This window comes from Lepidochelys olivacea, assembly GCF_965140295.1.
Source record: "Lepidochelys olivacea isolate rLepOli2 genome assembly, chromosome: 11".
NCBI lineage: Eukaryota > Metazoa > Chordata > Testudines > Cheloniidae > Lepidochelys > Lepidochelys olivacea.
This window is the reverse complement of record NC_140421.1, coordinates 36675720-36698831: the sequence shown is the minus strand read 5'-3', so window position 1 is coordinate 36698831 and position 23112 is coordinate 36675720. Positions and strand designations below refer to the sequence as shown.

Genomic DNA, 23112 nt, shown 5'->3' with positions numbered 1-23112 from the left:
TCAGTGCACCATTAAAGTCCTATCTAAGTTTTATTTTGAATTTCACCCATTGTCCTCACCTTTCGCCTAACCCAGCGGTTCTTAAACTGTGGGTTGGGACGCCAAAGTGGGTTGCAACCCCATTTTAATGGTGTCGCCAGAGGTGACGTTAGACTTGCTAAAGTCCGAGCCCCACCATCCAGGGCCAAAGTCCGAGGGCTTCAGCCTTGTGCAGCGGGGCTTAGGCATCAGCTTCCGTCCTGGGCAGCAGGGCTCAAGTTACAGGTCCCCTGCCCAGGGCTGAAGCCCTTGGGCTTTGGGCCCTCCCGACTGGGGTAGTAGGGCTCGGGCTTTGGCCCCACTGCCCACTGCAGCAGGATTCAGGCTTCAGTCCCCTCTCCTGGGCTCCTGTACGAATTTTTGTTGTCAGAAGGGGAGTCACAGTGTTATACCAATAAAATAAAAACCAGCAGGATCTTGTTAAAGGGGATAAGACAAAATGTCACATTTATTGTGAATACAAAAAGAACCATAGTAGTCAGTCAGTTATAGCTATAACATTTCATTCAGTTTCACATTCATTCACACGTTCGTTCACAAACACACACAAGTTCTGCAGATGCTGTATCGTTACCAGTCCTGAATGTAGCTTGAGATCGTGGCTTGGGTTCGTAGCTTGTGGCGGCTAACTGGCCAGGAAAGCCGGGCACAAGGAAGAGCTGGGTCTCTGTTGGGCATGCACCGATGCCCTTCCATGTTGGCAGCAGAATGTTACCCTTCAAAGTCTTCCATCTCACTCATCCTTTTTGTAGGCTTTAGTTTGAATCCAGAGTCTATAGGTCTTGCTGTGTCATGCTGCCTCTGGGTTCGGTGTGATTGATCACCCTTCAATTGCAGACATGACTTTCAGCCTAAGACCTGGCTTTGATGTTTCTTCAATTGTACTTTTGCTCTTTTCTTTTGAGGGTGGACTCCTCTTACTTTGTCAGGGCTGTTGTCTGCATCTTCAGCCGTTGGGTGTTTACACTTTATTTCATCAGGACAGGCTGGGGCTGGAGGTTGATTTCATCATCCATCCATACCTCATTCACACATCTAAACTAATAGGATTACAGCAGGGTTTTGAAAAAATGAAGGTTGCAGCAAGCTTTTACAAAACAGAGTGAGCATTTTAAAATGGAGTTGGGACAAGTTAAAATGGAGTTTGAGTTAAAATATAGACAAGTCTAATGAATGACAAACAGTGAGCAGAAGTTACAATGTTGAAACAGTGTAAATTTCAGCAATTTAAGCAGCAATTGGATTGAAAGTGAAACTCAATTAGCCAGTTATTGGGGTAACCGGTTTTATGAATGAATGTTGTTTCATTCATAAAACTTTGCTTATGAAGTTATATTAATAAAGTGAACAATTAAGAACAATTTCATTGATCAGTTCTACGACGGTGCCAAAGAACTGCTTTGAGAACTGCTTTCTCCAAACATTCCCTGTGTTAATCTTCTCTTGACCTGAGATGCAATCCTGGCTGTACTGAAGCCAATGGCAAAAGTCACATTAACTTCAGTGGGACCAGAATCTCAACCCTGGTGTTTATTTAGGACTCAATACTTCAGACTTTGAGTAACGTTATTAACATGAGCGGCCCCAGAGAGTGCATTGGTAGAGTCAGTCAAGCACATATCTTTGCAAGATTTAGCTGTTTGATGGTAAGGCCTTATAGAGCATTCATATTTAGCAGCTATATAAATACAGCATTCTAAGAATGCACACTCTAATTCATAAAATCTGGTTATGTTCTTCCTGCAAATATATTAAGAGAGACAGCAAAGATCAAAATTTTTATTATTTTGTAATACTTTAATGTTTTAATGGTGCATCAGCTCAAAGATTTTAGTGTCCCCTCCACTCCTGTCTACAGACAAAAGACACTAAATTAAATTTATTTGCTAGGTTTAATGGTGTACATAAAGTTAAAAACAACAACAATCAAAGTTAATTTAAAAATGTGTATGTCCATGGGGTGGGGGGTTTCCCCCCAAAACACAGAAACTCTATCACTGTGTTTGGTAAAATGTAGGTCACTTATTTGGTTTCCATAGTAACCATTGCTGAACTATAGCTCCATAGCTGACCATAGCCAATGGCTGCTTTCTTTGATAAACAGGTGAGATTACAAATAATACTGCTGTCTCACTTGAAACCAGAGAGCCAAAACAAGTGTTTTCCCATATCAAATGCAGATTCTGCACTACAACACTCTAAAAATGAGGACTACATTTTCAGAAGTCTTAAGTAACGTTAAGTGCTTCAGTTACTAGGTTTCCAGCATGATACACCCAAGGCCCAATTTTCAGAAGTTCTAAAAATCCACCAGTCAGCCTATATCTCAAGTTTGGGCATCCAAAATCCAAAGCATTCAGTAATATAAGTAAACTTTGAAAACATGAGTCTTAACTTCACATTAAAGATACATTGATATGATCATTAAACTCTAAACATCTGATAAATGGGACTGGTTTTGTTCTGGAAAAGGGGCAATCGCACCACTAGATTTAGAACTGGATGGCAATTTTTAAAATTGTTATTACATACTATTTCTCAATCAGCAGCAATACATTTATGCAGAGCAATCTGTTGCTGACACCAGATGAACACAATAGAAATTACTTAACTGCTTTGCAGGAAACAAGAGGACAACCGTATCAGGGAGAAAGTTACTTCATACAGCCTTTACACTAGCTTCCAGTATTTAGGATGAACACACTAACTGCTGTAGTGTTTCTCTTGTTACTTAAACTGGGTGGTGTATGAGCACATGTTCTGGGAGCAGTGGATTTATTAGCAGGTTACATCAGTTTGCACCCAATCCTTCCTCATGATTCTGCACAAAACCTCTGAAGTGAAAAAGAATGAGTCCTCCTCAGTGCACAAAGGATTTTCAACATTCTTGGTGCATTAAATTTCTTTGATCTAAGAAACCTGGCCAACTGTCATTTAGTTCACTCACCCATCTCTCCTCCCTTCTCTCACTTACCAACCAGCCAACTTCCAAACCTTCTGCAGGCTGACATGTTTGCCAAGTGAGATCTGCCACTCCCACCTCCTTGGTCTTACTGTGGAGAGGGGGTCACTGCTTGCCAACCTCCTCCTCCCTCCATGGGAGTGAGGGACTCTCTTCTCTTCTTCACACACGAGAGGTGACCCACACACTCAACAAGCTGTCTTCCCACCTTGCTACTGGCTTCTTCACTACATCTTCCCAGCATCTACTCTCTGCTCCTCCAGAAGCTCCTCCTAAACCCTTCTTGCCACCCCAAAAACTCACCTTGCTTTGCTATTGCCCCTCACTTCAAGAAACCCACTTATCTACCTCTTGATTGCCATGTTGCTAACACTTTGTCTGCCTCCAAATTGTCACCTGAGCTCTGAAATTGACTTGCTATATATGGCCTTGGGCAAATCACAATCTTACTCTGCTTTAATTTTTCATTTGTAACATAGGAATGATAATACCTCTGATACTCAAAATGAAGGTGCCTAAGAATCTCTAAGTATTATTATTACTTTACCAGAAAGCTGTTCTACAATTGTAATAAGGCTTCATTATTTTCCAGTATTTCCTTGTTCTATACTATCTGGAAAATTAGTAGGCGTGGTCTGTAGTCGGTCATAAACAAAGATTCATATTTATACGGTGATTCTACAATTACAATACTGATTAATGAAAACTGCCCTGGTGTGTTTGCTCTATTCCTCTGATGAAATAACATGTTCCAAAAATATTTTATACCTCTTCGCAATACATTATTATTCTTTGCAGATCAAAAATCAAAATGGTTGTCATGGAAACTGCAAAAAGTAGAACAAGTCAGTCATGACATAGCAATAGTAAATGGAAACTGTCTGCTGGGAAATCACTTACTGGCCCAAGTTTTCATTTTGGAAATGCTTGGGTGAATTTAACCAGAAAGTCAAATAGTTCTCAAATCCAAAACACAGTAGTATTAATCACAAAATAATATCCGTTATTGTAATCTTATGGTTAGAGTCTGGGAGGTAAGCAGTAATACCCCCATATTTTACAGATGGGCTACATGTGGCACAGAAAAGCTAACTCCAAAATTTTTAAAACTAGCCTCTAATTTCGAGTGCCTCAGTTTTTGCATTATTAGCCTGAGAAACATAGGGCTGATTTTGTGGGTGTTCAGTACCCACTACTCCCTACGTCTCTCAAGTCAGGCACTAAGAATGGAGGAATCCTAAATCAGAGACCACTTCTGAAAATTTTGGAATTAGACTTTCTGTGCCTCATCTGTGAAATGGAGATAATAATAGCATGCCTCACAGAAGTGTTCGGATGCTCAGTTCACTAGAGCGGAGAAAATTGGGTGGTGTGACAGTGACTGATGAAGGTTTATGACAGTGGAAAGCCAGTTAGATTTCCCTAAACTTTCATTTCAATACTTTCTAACTTTGGAGATTTTGTAAGAGATGTAGCATTTTTTATGATTTTTATGTATTTATTTGTTGGTGGGATTCCGGTCAGCTGGATTCCTTGAAACATACATTCATCCTTAACTTTTTGGTAGGAAATTGTTGTTGTTTTTTATTTGGGTACATACATTTAGAATAGGATACTATCCGATACTCATATTCCCTATGCTTACAATCAGAATCATCATCAATATGACAATGTTTAAAGATTTCTAAAAGTAAATGACAAATTTTAAGGTGCCCACGCTAAGTGTGTGTATGTAAAGCACAGACATACACAGAGCACCAAATCCTTTATGCTGATGGCACGTGAAGGTTCCCGAAATCTAGGCTTTACATCACCTACTCCCCCACTCTCTATAGGAAGCACAGCAGAGTGGGCTGTCTGGGGGCAGGAGCTAGCATAGTCAGTGCATGTGTTCTAATGATCCAGGTCCATTCCACCTGGCATAAATTACAGCAGCCATGTGGCCTGCGGCAGATATGAGTTCCGACCAGTCTCAGATGCCTGTGAGATTGCTGACAATTCTGATATAACAGAGAGTGAAATCCTGGTCCCAGTGAAATCAATAGAAAACTCCCATTAACTTCAGTTGTGCCAGGATTTCACCCCATTGTTTTTAGTGTTACAGTTTATGCTGCAAAAAATTATAAGCGCTTGAAGACAGAGCCTTACAATGGAATTGCCTTCTTAAATTAAAGATATTATCATTAAGATTGCTACCTATTTTGCTGTTTATTAATATACATTTATAATTACATTTATCTACAAAAATGTCCATTAAACATTTTAAAACCTGTGGAATGGAAGCTATCTGGATGGATCAGTAAAAGTTTAAATGCCAGTTTGTCTCCTGGTCAGGTTAGTCCCATGTATGGAAGAGGAAACTCAGGGGGACACAAATGCTCTGCAGAGCTTTTTGGGGGGAGCAGCTTTGGAGAGTACCCTCCTAATAATTTTACCCCCTCCTGACTCCTTGTTTAGCCAGAGGCTGATCCCTATGGGATATCCCCAGATGGATTTCTGTGGGGAAGAGGAAAGAAAGGGAAAGCATAGTGCAGAGCTGGCATTGTCCACTTCTAGGTCTCCCTCTCCCTTCAAGGTCATGAATTTTACTCGTTTGCTCACAACCACACACAGAAACAGAGGGGAGCATTTAGCCCTAATGAAGGCCAAATATCTGCTTTAGTCATAAACACTGCATTATCACAGTATCTAAATCAATCAACTAACCAAAAATATAATTACGTCTTGAAATATGGTTTATTTTATTACTACTTTTATATACAAAATTTACTTGAAATTAACAACCTGGTTAAAAAACAGTCCCATTTTGCAGATCTCATAATTTTAAGATTCTTTAAAGACAGTTTTTTTAATTTATTGCCACATATATAAGAGATATTGTATACATATACTTCTGTTGTTGGTGTTGGGATCTCTTATGATGTAAAAGCCCCTTTTTATATTTAATTTAAAACTTAACATTCACTGCCTCATTCTGCTTAGAATTTGGGATTTTATTCATTGAGATGTAGCCTTCTCCTCTGCTGGTTTAACTACTTAATTATTCTAGCTGTCAAATGAACAACTCATGAAGTAGGCTAATAATGCCTGGGGATGTCCCAGAGTTCCATTGATTGTATTAAGTTCCACGAGTGTACTGGTTAAACTTCTATCCATAAGCCAAAAGTAACAAACTGGCACCCATTTACGAAGGTCAGATTGAAGTTTCTTTCAGCATATATACTACATGCTCAAATTATCAGAAAGCATCAGATTGCTTTATTTGTACGATGAATCTCAAAAACATGGGAGAGATACTAGTGCATTAGCTTCAAGATTTTGATTTTGTGATTTTTGTCAATGGTAGGTGTAAGTATTCCAGGTTTCCCACCCCTCTCCAGCCCAGTGGAATTCAAACACAGGTCTTAAAAATGTTTTACATTTGAAACACCAATAGAGTTTTAATGGTATCTATGTATTGAATTCACTGCACTTTTACGCACGTAAAATTTCTCACAAATTATGAAAAGAAGCATACATATCTCCATTAGACACTGCCAAGCAAATGGAAAATAATTTGATTCTATTTGTAAGAATTTGGCAAATATGAAAATATTTAACATTTTACTTTCATTACAAGGAATGACTAAGTATAGATATGGATAACAAGAGTGCATAGCACGATGTTTTTTCTTTTCAGTGATGTTCTGTGTCTCAGCAATCCCTTTGAGAACTGACTGATCTCCATATGTATTGTTAAGAGTGAACTGAACTCCTATGAATTGTTTTGGATTTTTACGAATAGTACTCTGGCTGCAAATGGACAGTGGTAGTCTAAACTTCAGGGAATACAGGTACAGAAGAAATATAATATTTCATAAAGCTAAGCCGAAGAAGAATGAATTTGAAAAGAAACAGTGGCCTCAGGGCTAGGTAAAAGCAAATGTGTCTCCCATCTCCTCAGAGTTGGAGCTATTGTTGTGGGTATAGTGTATGCTATGACAGTGAGGCAATATACAGAGACCTCCTCTGCATTCTACTAGTAGGGGCATAGGGGCTGGAACTAAGGGTGCTGGTGGTGCGGCAGCATCCCCTGACTTGAAGTGATTTCCATCATATACAGGGTTTCAGTCTGGTTCAATGGCTCTCAGCACCCCCACTATACAAATAGTTCCAGCACCCCCTGAGTAGGGGACCCAATTGTGAAACTCCCTCACATGACTAATCTTTGTGAGTAATCCTATTGACCTCAATGTGGTATTCTCCTTACAGTTGGAGATAGACAGTTAATTCTTTTTAATACTCACATTTTGAATGGCTGACTGCAAAGTAAAATTTACTGAGTGTAGGGAGCAAAAAGCAGGAATCCTAAGCTCACTAGCATCTGACTGAAAAGAAAAATGTTCTTCTAGAATACTCAAACCTGTTTCAGAAAATGTCCCAAACATTTTAATTTCTCACCTATGCTAGACTGACTATGACAGTCTCTTTCTAGAAAATATGGAACTAACAGAATTTGGGCAACAACTTTAACTAATCACAAGTTTTTAGAAAGGAAAAGCTCAGCTTTCCTAAAACTACATACTGTGTGGAGAGCAGGGAACCAGTCAAAAGTTCTTCAAATATTTTAAAAGAATTTTTGCATTTTTATTTCCTTTTTAAAATAAAGTCTCTATTTTTCTCAGACTTGGGGTCTGATTCAACATTGCCTCACACCTTGTGCAGTCATTCCTGCCTGTGAAAACTGAGTGCAAAGTGAGCATAAAATGCTACTATTTTGATTTTGTAGCATGTTACAGCCACAAATGACTATGCAAGATGCAAACAGAGAACAAGGCTCATGTTCAAAACTTACTTATTCTCTTTTGCTTCACATCTCACATACCACGTACAGCAAGTCATGTAAGTATCACAACACTTAAACTGGCTGATTTACTTCATTGGTTTGTACTGTCTATTGCTGTAGCAGTCAGACACTTATTTCACAATTATTTTTTTTAAAAAGAAAATCTTACTAAGAAATTACCCACAATGAATCAAATTAACAAAGTACTGCCACTGCCTACAGAAATGTCAGTAAATAGGCTGCCGTTCTGTCAGGAATGAAACAAACAAAAACTAAGAACCCAAGCCAAAAATAATAAACAATGACTGTATCTTTCATCGAGCCCTGAAGCCTGTTCACTAGATTCAAGCTCTGGCAGACTGTCAAGTAAAATGAATTCCAGACTGAGAAAACCCTGTTACTGGGCTTGCAGAGTTCAGATTCAGAGCTCCCAAGCAATCACTATGTGGTAATGAGGTTGAGGTGGTTCTCACAAATAACTAGGTCCCAAACCATTTTAATTTGTATAAATCTTCAATACCACTTTTAATTCAATGAGAAGTAAACAGAAAAGGTTGAATTTTCAAAAATACTTATCATTGGCCTAACTCTGCTCCCACTGAGGTTCATGGTAAAACTCCCTGCGGAGTCCCATCAACTTTGAGTGCTTTTGAAAATCGGTCAAAGTCAGGGCAGAGGCTAGAGCAGAGGTTCTATATGTTCATAGGAAGTTGCTCCACTCTCACTTAGTTATTACTTCCAGGTGTATTTCAAAGGTTGCACTGAACAGCTTGACCTTGAAATTAACATGGTATTGTCTGTTCCAAGGTCCATGCTCACCACCTCCTAGGCAGCCACAAATGTCTGCCAATAAAAAGTCCATGTATTACTATTATTACTCATTTATATAAATTATACATTTATAGAACCACAGAAGTATAGGACTGGAAGGGACTTCAATAGGTCATCTAAACCAGTCCCACGCACTCAAGGCAGAACTAAGTAATAACTAGACCAGTGGTTCTCAAACTTTTGTACTGGTGACCCCTTTCACATAGCAAGCCTCTGAGTGTGACCCCCCCCCCATAATAAATTAAAAACACTTTTATATATATTTAACACCATTATAAATGCTGGAGGCAAAGCGGGGTTTGGGGTGGAGGCTGACAGCTTGTGTACCCCCATGTAATAATCTCACAACCCTCTGAGGTGTCCTGACCCCCAGCTTGAGAACCCCTGAACTAGACCATTCCTGACTGGTGTTTGTCTAAACTGTTCTTTAAAATCGCCAATGACAGATTCCACAACCTCCCTAGACAATTTGTTCCAGCGCTTAACAACCCCAAGGTCTAACCTAAACCTCCCTTTCTGCAATTTAAGCCTATTGCTTCTTGTCCTATCATCAGAGGTTAAGGAGAATAATTTTTTACTCTTCTCCTTTTATGTACTTAAACGGTTATGTCCCCCCTTAGTCTTCTCTTCTCCAGACTAAACAAGCCCATTTTTAAAATCTTTCCTCATAGGTCCGGTTTTCTAGACCTTTAATAGTTTTTGTTGCTCTCCTCCGGACTTTCTCCAATTTATCCACATCTTTCCTGAAATGTGGTGCCTAGAAGTGGACACAGTACTCAAACTGAAGCCTTACCAGCACAGAGTAGAGTGGAAGAATTACTTCTTCTTGTGTCTTGCTTACAACACTCCTGCTGATACATCCCAGAATTATGTTCACTTTTTTTGCAACAGTATGACACTGACTCTTATTTAGCTTGTGATTCACTATGACCCCCCAGATCCCTTTCCATAGTACTCCTTCCAAGACCATCACTTCCAATTTGGCAATTGTTCCTTCCTAAGTGGAGTACTTTGCATTTGTCCTTATTGAATTTCATCCTATTTTCTTCAGACTATTTCTCCAGTTTGTCCAGATCATTTTGAATTTTAATCCAATCCTCCAAAGCACTTGCAACCTCTACCAGCTTGGTATCCTCCACAAACTTTATAAAAGTGTCCTCTCTATGCCACTGTCTAAATCAATGATGAAGATATTGAACAGAACTGGACGCATGACCCATCCCTCTTAATATGCCCTTCCAGCTTGACTATGAATCACTGATAACTACTTCATGGGAACGGTTTTCCAACCAGTTATGCTTCCACCTTATAGTAGCTCAATTTAGGTTATACTTCCCTAGTTTGTTTATGACAAGGTACAGTAATGTGAAACAGTATCAAAAGCCTTACTACAAAGTCAAGATACACATCTACTGCTTTCCACAAGGCTTGTTACCTTGTCAAAGAAAGTTATCAGGTTGGTTTGACATGATTTGTTCTTGACAAATCCATGTTGATTGTTACTTATCACCTTATTATCTTCTAGGTGCTTGTAAACTGATTGCTTGATTATTTGCTCCATTATCTTTTTGGGTGATGAAGTTATGCTCACTGCTCTGTAATTCCGCAGGTTGTCCTCATTCCCCTTTTTATAGAGGAGGGCAAACATTGTGCCCGTCCTCTAAAATCTCTCCTGTCTTCCATGAGTTTTCTAAGCTAATCGCTAATGGCTCAGATATCTCCTCAGTAAACTCCTTGAGTATTTTAGGATGTATTTCATCAGGCCCTACTGACTTGAAGACATCTGACTTGTCTAAGGGCTTGTCTACACTGGAAATTTGCAGCGCTGCAACTTTCTCACTTAGGGCTGGGAAAGAACACCTCCCTGAGCGCAGCAGTTTCAGCACGTAAAGCGCCAGTGTAGACAGCGCTCCCAGTGCTGTGAGCTGCGCTGCTTGTGGAGATGGTTTTTTTAGAGCGCTGGGAGAGCTCTCTCCCAGCGCTGTGCCGCGACCACACAAGGCACGTTAAGAGCGCTGCAGTAGCAGCGCTTTAGTGTTGCCAATGTAGACTAGCCCTAAGTCATTTTTAACTTCTTGTTTCCCTATTTTAGCCTCATCTCCTACCTCATTTTCACTGGCGTTCACTATGTCCCATGCTACTAACCTGATTGGTGAAAACTGAAACAAGAAAGGCATTTAGCACTTCTGACATTTCCACATTTTCTGTTATCCCCCCCACTGAGTAACAGGCCTACCCTGTCCTTGGTCGTCTTCTTACTTCTAACACATTTGCTAGTTTAATCTCATTTTCTGCCTTGGCCATTCTAATACTGTCCGTCCGTGCTTGTGGGGTTTTTTTTATATTCATTATTTGCAATTTCTACCTGGCTTCCACTTTTTGCAGGACTTTCTTTTGAGATTCAGATAATTGAAGATCTCCTGGTTAAGCCAGGGTGGTCTCTTGCCATACTTCCTATCTTTCCACGCAGTAGAATAGTTTGCTCTTGTGTCTTTAATAATGTCTTTTTGAAAAAGCACCCACTCTCTTGAACTGTTTTCCCCTTAAACTTGATTCCCATGGGATCTTACCTACCAACTCCCTGAGTTTGCTAATGTACGCCTTCCCGAATCCATTATCTTTATTCTGCTGTTTTCCTTCTTACCTTTCCTTAAAATCATGAACTCTGTCATTTTATGATCACTTTCACCTAAGCTGCCTTCCACTTTCAGATTCTGAAACATGATGAACATGTGGTTGTGTGTGGCTTCAGAAGGCTCATGCAAGTTCAGCCTTTCATGCCTTTTCTACATTGAGAATAAATCCTAAGAAAAACAGCATTGTACATTAACTTGTTCATGTTCATATTATGACAGGGTCATGAGTGGGATGTATGAGGGAAGGTTTCAAGAAATGTTCCCTTCCTTTTCATGCCTCATACAAGGACCAAACACAACTGCAATCAAAGGAGTGAAGACACTGCTCTCTTGGTTAACTCCTGTAGGTGCACTTTGTCCATAGGGGATGGAGGAGGGGCAGGAATCTCCATAAGCTTCCTATGTAGTAGCCCACAGAGCTAGGAGCAGCCACACTACCACAGAAGTTGGAGCAACCTGCACTCACTCTTATGGACAGAATAGGCCAAATCCAGACATGGAGTAAGCAGGTGCACTGGACATCAGTTTTACTTTTAGATCTGTATATTTCAGTAATAGCCGATTTCTTCTTCAGAGGGGAAAAAGTCTATGTTGCATTCTCTCTAACAAGCAGATAAGACATTATTATGTAATCTAATTTAACTTCTGAAGCTCAGTTTCTAGTTGTTGAATAAATACCTACCATTGGCAGGCTTGGGCAATTTTTTTGTCCTACTAACAAACACTTCAGTTGATAAACACAGAACAATTACTTGAAACAAACATTGATATCATCAGTAAAAAATCATTTTAAAAAACAGCTGCATCCTTCTAAGCCGGTACATTGTTCCTTTTTGCACCTTACATATGACTTTAGTACTTACAGGTAAAATGATCAGAAGCAGATGGACTGACACTATCGGCACCATCAGCACTTTTACTGCTAGAAACTTCATCGTCTGATTCCTGTACAGAAGAGCAGGGTGAGAAGCCGTCAACTCCTTCAAACTTCCTCTTTAAAATTCCATTCATAGCTGCAATGCTGTCACATGTACCTGTAACAGGAACAGGAGCAATGAAGCATTTGAAATATTTGACCGCTGACTGCAATCAAAGTCTGAAATTCAATTTTTTTATGCAAGTTTTCAGACAAAACGTGGCTACTACATCCAGCTGAATGACAGTATACTGGGACTTGTTAAACTGACCAAAAGAAATTTTAAAAAATTTATCTACCTCATGGACATCATTACTTAAATTCTGTACTCTCTTTAATGAAAGAATTTAATTCTATCAGCACAGTCAAAGGCCTAGAATTAAACTCTTGCACAGAAAAAAATAATCCATAATTCTTAACAAAGGAACAAATTCAGAGCTGGAGTAAAGTGATGTAACCAAGCAGAAGTCTGAATACCCTTTTACACCCTTTTACCCTTTTACACCAGGTTTGAATTTGCCCAGTACGCAGAAACATTAAATGAGGAATCAAGTACATTTATTTCAGACAATACATGATTTTTCATTAACAAGCACAAGTGGTCTTTCAGGCCCTGTGCATAAGATTTAAAAAGGCTGATTGAGATAATTTTCCTTAAGAAAATCCTAAGATTACTTTTTATATTTTTTAAAAAGCAAAATATTTAATACCTTGCCTATTGCTTTATTTACAAATGTGCCTTACAGTGGAATTCAGGTTTACTAATAACCACCAATAGTGGTCATTTTATGAAGTGGATCTAAAATGATTTCCCATAAGTCATTAATTTCAGTATTGCAGATGTATTTACCCTTTTCCTACATTGATCAGTGGAAAATCAACTGTAAGGAGCAGATAAGAAGCAATTTCTTTGATGCTTTCAAAGTAGGAAAGAATTTCAGACGTTTGAGTGCCACTCGCTTGTACTGTAAAAAGAAAAGGAGTACTTGTGGCACCTTAGAGACTAACAAATTTATTTGAGCATAACAGCGAATTTATAACCCATCTGATTTGTCTTGTCATTAAAATTCTCTAGTAAAATTAATTCTGCCTTTGCAAGATGGAGGTTTTATATCTATGGACATGTCTGATTTGGGAAATTCTTTAGTTTGGATCTGGAATTAATGCAATATAACGCTAAAACCAAGGGATTTCCTAAACTGATCCTCATAACAGAAGTGCTTTATACACTTGCCTTACAGATTCCACTAAAGACGAACCTTTACAAATTATATGTGAATTATATACATGTGAACCTGTTTGTCATGGTTCTCCTTTCCCTTTTGTTGTTTAGGAAAGATCTGTTTTCTTCAAAGGGATTTTTCCAGGCTGGACAGATGTCCCACCTTGATTCAAAACCCAGATGTAATTCCTCCCTGGTCCAAGAGCAGGTTTGCAGAGAAAGCATTTCATGCCTACCCTTGGGACAGGGGATATAGCACCTTGCATCATTTTACAGTGACCTCTGCAGCAGATTTAAGAGCAACAGTATGGGTTTCAGAGTCCGTCAATAAAACAATCATGAGTAAAAAACAGAGGAAAAAGGTGGGTCCTGGGAGGCACATACAGGACCTTCTCCACCCTATTTCCCCTCCCCCAAATGTCTCCCTTGCAAACTATCTTTTCCCACTACCTCCTGCAGTGCTTACAGCACCGAATTTGTGAAATCACTATGATTTCCATAGCAACAGACTGCAACATCAAAGCCGAAGGATTATGGCTGTACAAGAGAGTAAAAAGGAGCAGCTGGAGTGTGAAGAAGAAAACACTCATGTTCAACCATCTCTAAGAATAGACAGGGGAATGCTGAGAGAGGCTGACAAAGTAAGCTGTTTATTGTTTCAACTAGACATGGGTCAAACCAACACCTCAGAATCAAACACATCCCTAGGGTGTGGGTAGAAGAGGCTTCAAAATCCAAACCCAAAAATCAGACCTGTATCATAATCAAGAGGGATGAGGCAAACCAAAACCCCAACTCTACGTATCTTTAAACTGTGAGGTATTAGAAACCTCAGATCTGAATTTCATACAGCCCAGGATTATCTCCAGATAAATACCCATTTGTCAGACATGCCCTGCTACAAATTGTACAATATGATGGCTAGATGACTAATACAGGCATCGTACACATCAATAGAACTGTTCAAGGTGGTGAGCAGCAGTGGAATCTGGGATGTTTACAAATGGTAACCAGAAACGAGTATTTCTGACTGAGAAGAATATTTGAATTTCTCTGCAAAGATTGCTTTCACCCGGACTAAGCATCATGCCTTCATGGCAGAAGAGCCATTTCAAAGAGTGGATACAGTCATTTCAGTTTGAACTGAAATTAGTTTTGCTCCATTAAGTTCTACAGGACCTTTAAGCAATGATCTGCAAGTTAGATCCATATTACTCCTGTCTGCTGAAGGCCATCGAGGAGGTGTTAGGGCCTTTATTGAAGTGGATTGTCAATACCTCCCAGGAGGAAGGCAAGATGTTTGCTTCTATGAAAGTGACAGCTATTCATTGTTTTGTCTTGAATATCTCTCTTTCTTGGGAAAGTTATTGAAAAGGTTGTTGTAGCAATGCAGTCAAGATGGTGGTACAGAAGCTACATGGATATATTGCGTATGATATCCTTCTGGTAGTGGCGATGAATGAAGATCAGGGACCCTGTTAGAACTTCAATACCAGCTGCCTTCTATACTGTTGACATGACTATCCATGCTAACAGGGGTAGGTGGTATCACCCTTGAGAGTCGCCACTTTTCTTTCTTTCTATGAGAACTTGGAGGATAATTTTGAGAAATTGCTCTGAATATTTCCTCTTGTTGGGCTTCCGCTGGATTCCATTTTGTCACTCCTCCCATACAATCCATATGTGGAGAGTTTTTAGGTGGGTACTGAGGAGATAACGATTATGGTATTTCTTGTGTGCTGATGACAAAACACATATTTCCATTTCATCTGACTTAGTCAGTATGAGTGAGTGACTTGTCTACTGCCTAACAGAATGGGGCCTAAATAAGGGTTAGGGCTCAGTATGGATAAGACTGAGGTGATGTTTGGTGGCTGGGAGAAGAAATTGGGAGAACTGGGATATTTCAGTTTCCTTGATTAAGTATATCTGGCATTTGTAATATAGGTTCACAAACTTGAGAGTCCTATATGAGTCTCATCTGAGTTTTGAATAGCTAAGCAACAGAAATAACCAACAACACTTTTTGACATCTGGGTATGAGCAAGTCTGATCCTCACTGCTACCTGGAAAGTTTGGGTTCCCAGATGCAGAGCATATTGGAAAGTGTGGATGAAGAAGAGATGCTGTCTACTATTCAGGAGCTCAGATACCACAGTGATAGATTAAATGGTTCACACATAATAGGTACTGAAAAGGAGGATCCCTTGATACCATTTGTATCAACAGTTGCCACCCCAGAAGTCAATACTCCCCACATTCTACCTGCACAGTAATGAATAAGGAATGCTCATAAGAAAAAGGTTACTATTATTTTGGGGTGTGTTAACAGGAGTATTGTACATAAGATAAGGGAACGTAACTGTCCCATTCTACTCGGCATTGGTGAGTACTCATAGCTGGGGTACTAGAGTATCTAGTTCCGGGCACTACACTTTAAGAAAGATGGGGACAAATTGTTCTCCTCTGGACTCTGTCCAATGATAAAAAGTTTGGAAAACCTGAGGTATGAGGAAAGGTTAAAAAAACTGGACATCTTTAGTTTGGAAAAAAGAAGATTGAGTGGGTACCCGGTGCAAGTCTTCAAATATATTAAGGGCTGTTATAACAAGGATTGTGATGAATTGTTCTCCATGTCCTCCGTAGGCAGGACAAGAAATAATAGGTTTACTCTGCAGCAAGGGAGATTTTAGATTAGATATTAAGAAAAACTGTCTAACTATAAGGGTAGTTAAGCACTGGAATAGGCTTCCAAAAGAGGTTGTGGAATCCCCATCATTGGAGACTTTTAAGAACAGGTTGGACAAACACTTGTCAGGGATGATCTAGGTTTACTTGGCCCTGCCTCAGCGCTGGGGGCTGGACTAGGTGACCTCTCACAGTCCCTTCCAGCCCTACATTTCTATGATTCTATGCCCCTCGTAGGCATGTCTACCATCCAATACATTGCAGCCATATTACTGCTTATAACAATATTTTCTGCACCTTAACAGGATCCAAAGCTCTCAGTGGAAGGGAAAACACATAAAACACATGGTAATAGAAGACCATACATCCAACAAAGGGTGACTGACAAACAATGCCTTACCCTCTCAAAATGTGGTATGCTGTGGCAGGAGATAAGTAGCCAGACAAACACTACATATTCAGCAGTGGAGCCACAAAGGTTTTGATACCCATTCTCTTGATATCGTGCAACTTAGGGACTGATACCAGGCCCTGCAGGACACACATCTGAGTGAGTACAGAGTGTGAGGGACTGCAGGCCTCAATCCCAGGCCCATGGGTCTCAGGCAATGCTCAGGGCACGACCAACACCAAGCAGCTCACCTGAGCCACCAGAGAAGGGAACCAGTGAAGTGCTAGCTTGCAGATAGCCTTACCCCCAAAGCTCCTGATTGGGGGGGGGGGGGCGTGGTACATCCAGTACTTCTAATTGTCTGAGGAGCTCTGTATAAACCAGGAAGTTGTCTGAGCAACTAGGGGAATCTCAGGCGGGCTGCTACTATGGATCCTTCTGGCTTACCTGATCCTTGAGTCCTGTATTCCCACCTGATTCTAGTTCCCAACTCCCCATCTGCTCCTAGTTCCTGTACTCCTAGTCCCAGACCCTTGTCTATTCCCAGTTCCTGCTTTCCTCCTGCCTTACTCCAGGTCCTTGCTCCTGTGCCTTACCCCTGATGCCCTTGACCTTTGGCTTGGCACCTGACTCGGTCTCAGACTCTGATCCCTGCCTTGGCACTGGACTCTGTCTCCAGCTCTAATCTTCGGTTTGGTACCTCATGCTATCTTCGGGTCTGACCTTTGGCTCCAACAACTAGGCCTGACCACTCACAAACTGGTCATTACCCAAAGCACAGAACAGTGACAGAGAAAATAAGGGCTGCATGGACAGAAAGCAAGATATACAGAGGTGGAACTCCTGTTAGAAAGCATGGACCAAAAGGCACAGGAACTACAAAATGCTCTGATCATCACCGAAACATGAGCAAGTCATGACATGTCATAGATAATAAAGACATGCCTGTAATCACATCATAACAGGTCATAGAGAACCATACCATGCACAGACATATCATAGCAACAAGTATACCCTGAAGAAACATAAGCAGGCCGCTACGTTTCCTCACAGCATCCACTGTACAGAGGCAAAAGACTGTTCCCAGTAACATGAAAATACCACAATGCTTGTGGCATGGATAGAGATACTGAAATCAAAAGACTGTAAGGCTCAGCACCCTCGATTACCAGTTAGCTCTCCACTCCATTCTACCTTCCATTGGCACACACTGAGGCAGCTGTGTGCGGCAGCCAGGGATCTGCTGCATCAAATCAGCAGTTTTAGTGGGAGGGGGAAAAATGGGAGGAAGTTCAATGCATATTACTGTATCCAAAGACAAATGGGAAAGTTGACAATATGACTCTTTTGCATAGTTATTTAATAAATGTCTAATTGTTAAGCTGTTTCCTGGTTTGAGCGAGCAGCTTGCTGACTCACAGCTGAACAACAACCTGGCACTAGGGTCTTCCATGTTTGCTGATTTATTCCATGCCACTCCTCGAAGTGCTCACAGTGCCTGTGTTTCACATCATCCCCTGCCACCAGCATCACACTACTTACCACCTTAACATGGCACTGATACACAACAGGAACAAACAAAGGTAAAAATAGAGGAAGCAATACTAACACAGGCAATTCCAACCACATGTATTCACGGCTGTGAGCCGTAAATCAAACACCAGTTGCTGGGCATAGATAGGGATTCTCATAGGAATTGGCAACTTGCTGCAGCAGACGGGCCTGCTGAGAGAAGAAAAGGTTTTTTTTAACCAACCTCAATCTTCCTCCAGTCTGAAGAAACTAGTCTTGTGGTTATCATTTAGCCAGTTATCTAGCTGCACAACTGCATTGACAGGCAAAGCAAGAGTCTGCAGACCTTCATGGAAACAGGCGCATCCCTTCCACAGTGCCAGGTAACTGTCAGCCACCATAAATTTAGAGAGCTCAAAGAAAACATTTTAAACACTTGATTATAAAATATCGCTTGTAGACCAGGAGATATTGAAATTAATCATATAATCAAGTTCCATCTACACTAGGAATCCAAGAGAAAGATCATGTATAATAGAACACTGTCTGTACTGATCCCCTTCCACACCTGGGAAGTCTGGGAAATTTGTTAGACCATAACCACCATTTCATTGTAATGTTCCTTTGGAAAGAATATGTCTCTGAACAACAGTGAAAGGGCCGAAAAGCTTTGTGGGAATTACTGAAAAGAGATTTTGAAGGAGATAAAGTGCTGTACTGAAGGTCCCTAAAGAAGCTTTTTGTTCATTATGGTGTCATCTCTTGACGTTGCAATGCAAAATTAACCCTAGAAAAAACAACTCAAAAAAGCCAAACCTCTGGTACTTCACTGGCACCAGAGGAGAAATTCAAAACCACAAAGATCAGCTATGTCAGTTGTGCTGCACAGGGAGAAGTAAAAACCTCTCCTATCTTCCACTCCAGCCATTGCTTTGAAAGGTGATAAAAGATACCTAAAAGACCAGATAACAGACTGGAATGTGACAATAAGAAATCAACAAAATCCTCATGCAATGACAAAGGCAATGACAAACGACTCAAATGGCACTTTCTTCCTAATCGTAATTTGAAAATAAACTGACTATTCCGCAAAACTGAACACAATAGCACACTGTTCACATAAGATCACATTTGAAATAGACAAATCCCACAGACGAACAGTTATGGCATATATTTATGAAGAATAAACCTCAGATACAACCCATATAAAATAGCCATAACATAAACAAATATGAAAAGATAAATTATATACTGTTGTGCTTTAGATGAAAATCTCACTATAGGAATCAGTCTTTGACTGAAGCTCAGAAAGAAGAAAAGCTCGGGAACACACTGGGTAATACTGTACCTCAAAGCAGCACGCTGGAACCCCCATATTCATCACCGTCATGTAAATTATATGTTTTGTACAAGGTATGCCATGTAAAATATCATATGAAAGGTCATGATTTGATGAAACCCATTGTTTTCAAAAAATGTGTATCGTTAGTGTGTATCAAGTTATGAGATTCTGCTATATGGTTGGTTTCAGAGTAACAGCCGTGTTAGTCTGTATTCACAAAAAGAAAAGGAGTACTTGTGGCACCTTAGAGACTAACCAATTTATTTGAGCATAAGCTTTCGTGAGCTACAGCTCACTTCATGAATCCGATGAAGTGAGCTGTAGCTCACGAAAGCTTATGCTCAAATAAATTCGTTAGTCTCTAAGGTGCCACAAGTACTCCTTTTCTTTTTGCTATACGGTTGTTACTGAAATATGCTGTAAATTTGCTAGGGACATACAAAGGAAGCAAACCACACCCAGGACAGTGTTCAATGACCATGAATCAGCAGAAGAGTTGTCAACAAGGGATTTACAATACTGTAAGAGGGCTGCCCAAGCACCACTCAGTGGGGACCGCTCAACTCTATGACTCCGTTGCGCAAGACCACACCAGGAGGATTGCTCAACCCTGTGACTCAGCAAAGCCCATCAGGATATGTCTGCGCTAATATTTTCCAGGCACATGGACTACAGGTATAAAATAAGGGACAGTAGCATCATGCCTTTGGCTTTTCTCCTCTCCCACCTACACTGTAAACAACAAGAACACTCAGAAAACAAAGACTTGAACTGAGGAGACTGGTCCCAGGTTTGAGAGAGCGAGAGAGAGGCCTGTGTATTAAGAACTGTAACATCCAATGGGATGAGAAAACTACTAGATCTAAATACTGACTGGTGTAATAAGGTTTAAGATTTAGATTGCGTGCTTATCTTTTATTTTCTTTGGTAACTATCTCTGACCCTTTATGCTACCACTTATAATCACTTAAAATCTATCTTTCTGTAGTTAATAAATATGTTTTATATTTTACCTAAGACTGTGTGTTTTTGTTGAAGCGCTTGGGAAATCTCAACTCAGTTTACAAAGGCTTGTACATGTCCTCTCCACACTGAGGGAGGGATGGACTGGGTAATAAACTTACACTGGTCAGGCTTCTGACCAGGGAAAGACAGTACAGCTCTGAGGTGCAAGGCGGGAGAGCTGGGGGAACTGGCTGGTACCTTTCTTTGTGTGATTCATGAGTGGCTTTGGGAGCATTCATGCAATCTAGCTGGATGTGGGGCCCTACATGCTGTTGTGCTGAGTGATAGCAGCACCTAGAGGGGTTTGCTGCTTGTCACTAGCAAAGCATTGTGAGAGACAGCCCAGGCTGGAGAGTTAAGGGGGCACAGCGGTAGCCCACTTCCAGGTTGTACCCTAGGGATCCCATCACACACACTTTGAGAAAAAAAAATTTCCTCCCTCATCCACTTGCTAGATCCTGTTTAGCATTTATTCCTCTCAGATACCCAGAGGATGAGTGTCTTAATAAAAAGCTAGACAGACAGATATCCAGACAGTAAAATAAAAAAACAGAGGCACTGTAAAAGATTTAATCTATGAGCCACCAAGTACACCTCTACCCCGATATAACGTGACCTGATATAACACGAATTCGGATATAACATGGTAAAGCAGCGCTCTGGTGGGCGGGGCTGCACACTCCAGAGGATCAGCGCGTCAGCGTGTCTGGCTCCAGCACGCTGCTCTGAATGGCGTGTTATGGGTGCCGGGCCAGGGCCGAGGGGTTGGATAAGGGGCAGAGAGTCTCGGGAGGCAGTCAGGGGACAGGGAGCAGTGGGGGTTGGATGGTTCGGAGGTTCTGGGGGCGGGGCGGTCAGGGGACAGGGGCGTTGGATAAGGCATGGGAGTCTCAGCTTTCCTCCTCCTCCTCTGTATAATCAGATTAACACCACACGGGTTCCACTCCATGAGCCGCTATCACTGATTCAGAGACAGGGGACTGCAGCACTGCAAGCCGGCGGCACTTCCCCAGCTCGCTCTCTGGCTCAGACACTAATACCCATGTTTTCGAGGCGGGGAGGGAGGCTGCACTGGCTGTGGCTAGCGTGCCTCCCTTGCCCCCTCCCCTTTACAGCAGCCACTTTCTCTGCTGCTGCCTGACACTCACTGCGGCTCCACGAACCGCATCCATCCCTAGCAGCAGTGGCAAAGCCAGTGGGCTGGCAGCAGAGCACGACCCGATCCCGCCACCGCACTGCCCCGTGCCACAGCCGTTCACAGCAACTGCTGCAAGCCAGCAGCCCCACAACAAGTGGCACAGTCCGGCCATGAAAACGGCTCCGGAAGCTCCATGACGCCCAGAGCTCCCTGTCAGCCTGGCCCGGGGCACCGCACACCCGCTGTCACCCCCAAGAGGCGCCCACAGAAAATGCTTTTGCTCGAGGCCAAAAGCAAGTTCAACATAACGCGGTTTCACCTATAACGTGGTAAGATTTTTTGGCTCCCGAGGACGTGTTATATCAGGGTAGAGGTGTATGGCACTTTGCCTTGATCTCAGTTGTATCATCAGGGATGAGTGCAAAAGTAGATATTGTCTCTAAGAGACATACATATTTGTTTCTAAACAATAATCAGTTCTTTTTACAAATGAATCCTATTACTAACAAGAGGATGCAAGAAGTAGATGTTGCATATAAAACATTACCGCAAAGTACCCATCAGAAACAACGCCCACCCTCTGACCAGTCAGCATGTGTCATAAACTAGCAAGACTTGGGAGGGTAATTTCAATTAAATCATGAATACTGATGCTCACAAGCAGAGATATTTGGATTATTTAGTGTGAATAATATTCACTTTGAATTTAGGTCTTTTTCTTGTTTGTAAACTAAATTTGATTTTTACAAATCTATTTGCAATGGGTAATTACTTAATGAATTGTTCATGTGAACAAATTTCAGCTGATAGGCGTGCTTGTGAATGATTTACCTTGACTATTCATTAATCGAGGTGCATGATTGGTTACCAAAATCGTATTGTATTGTTTTGCTCTGCTCCCTGATTGGGTGACTGAAACATTTTAAGCAAGAAAGTGATGAACAATGAATAGGAATAAAATGATAACTATACTTGTTTACACACAAATAACCTTGTTGCATGTGAAAATAAGCATTCATGTAAGGGGATAAACATTAATGCGAACAAAAATCCATTTGTGTGAATGCTTTCAAATAATGAAGGTGCGAAACCTGGATTCAACAGCTGTTTGGAATTTAAATGAATGTTCGCTAAGGCTATTTCTACACTTAGAAGCTTAAAACAATGTGCCTTTGTTGCGTTATGTCAACAGGAGAGAGCTCTCCCATTGACATAATAAAACCAGCTCAACAAGCAGTGCTAGTTATGTCAGCAGGAAAGCATCTCCTGCCGACATAGTGCTGTGGACACGAGCACTTATGCCGGTAAAAGGTATGTTTTATTCATATCCGAGCAACAAAAGTTTTGCTTATGTATATGCTAGTGTAGACATGGCGTAACCACTGTTTTGCTGTAACTGGCAGCTCTACTCACAAGCATCAGTTGCCTGACTTAGGCTGTAATGGCTTCACTAGGAGACTATATACGGAGCAAGAAAATTGCACGTAGGGACTTTTCTATGCAGACCAAGAATACAGAATTGCTTATCACTGTGGCAGTGCCAATGTCTTTCTGATTCCGAAAGAATCCTGTGGCCATGACTCCCAGGGGGGTGCAGACATTAAC

The 23112-nt window shown here is 41.0% G+C and overlaps 1 protein-coding gene across 1 annotated transcript in view; it reads right to left on the bottom strand.

The window, feature by feature from the left end:
• CSRNP3 (cysteine and serine rich nuclear protein 3) overlaps positions 1 to 23112 on the bottom strand; it is a 160272-nt gene that overhangs the window by 74982 nt on the left and 62178 nt on the right. Inside the window, exon 2 of the mRNA XM_084642748.1 lies at positions 12157 to 12327. Within this exon, the coding sequence (XP_084498874.1) occupies positions 12157 to 12304 (148 nt within the window). The 5' untranslated portion in view covers positions 12305 to 12327. The remainder of the gene's footprint in view (positions 1 to 12156; positions 12328 to 23112) is intronic.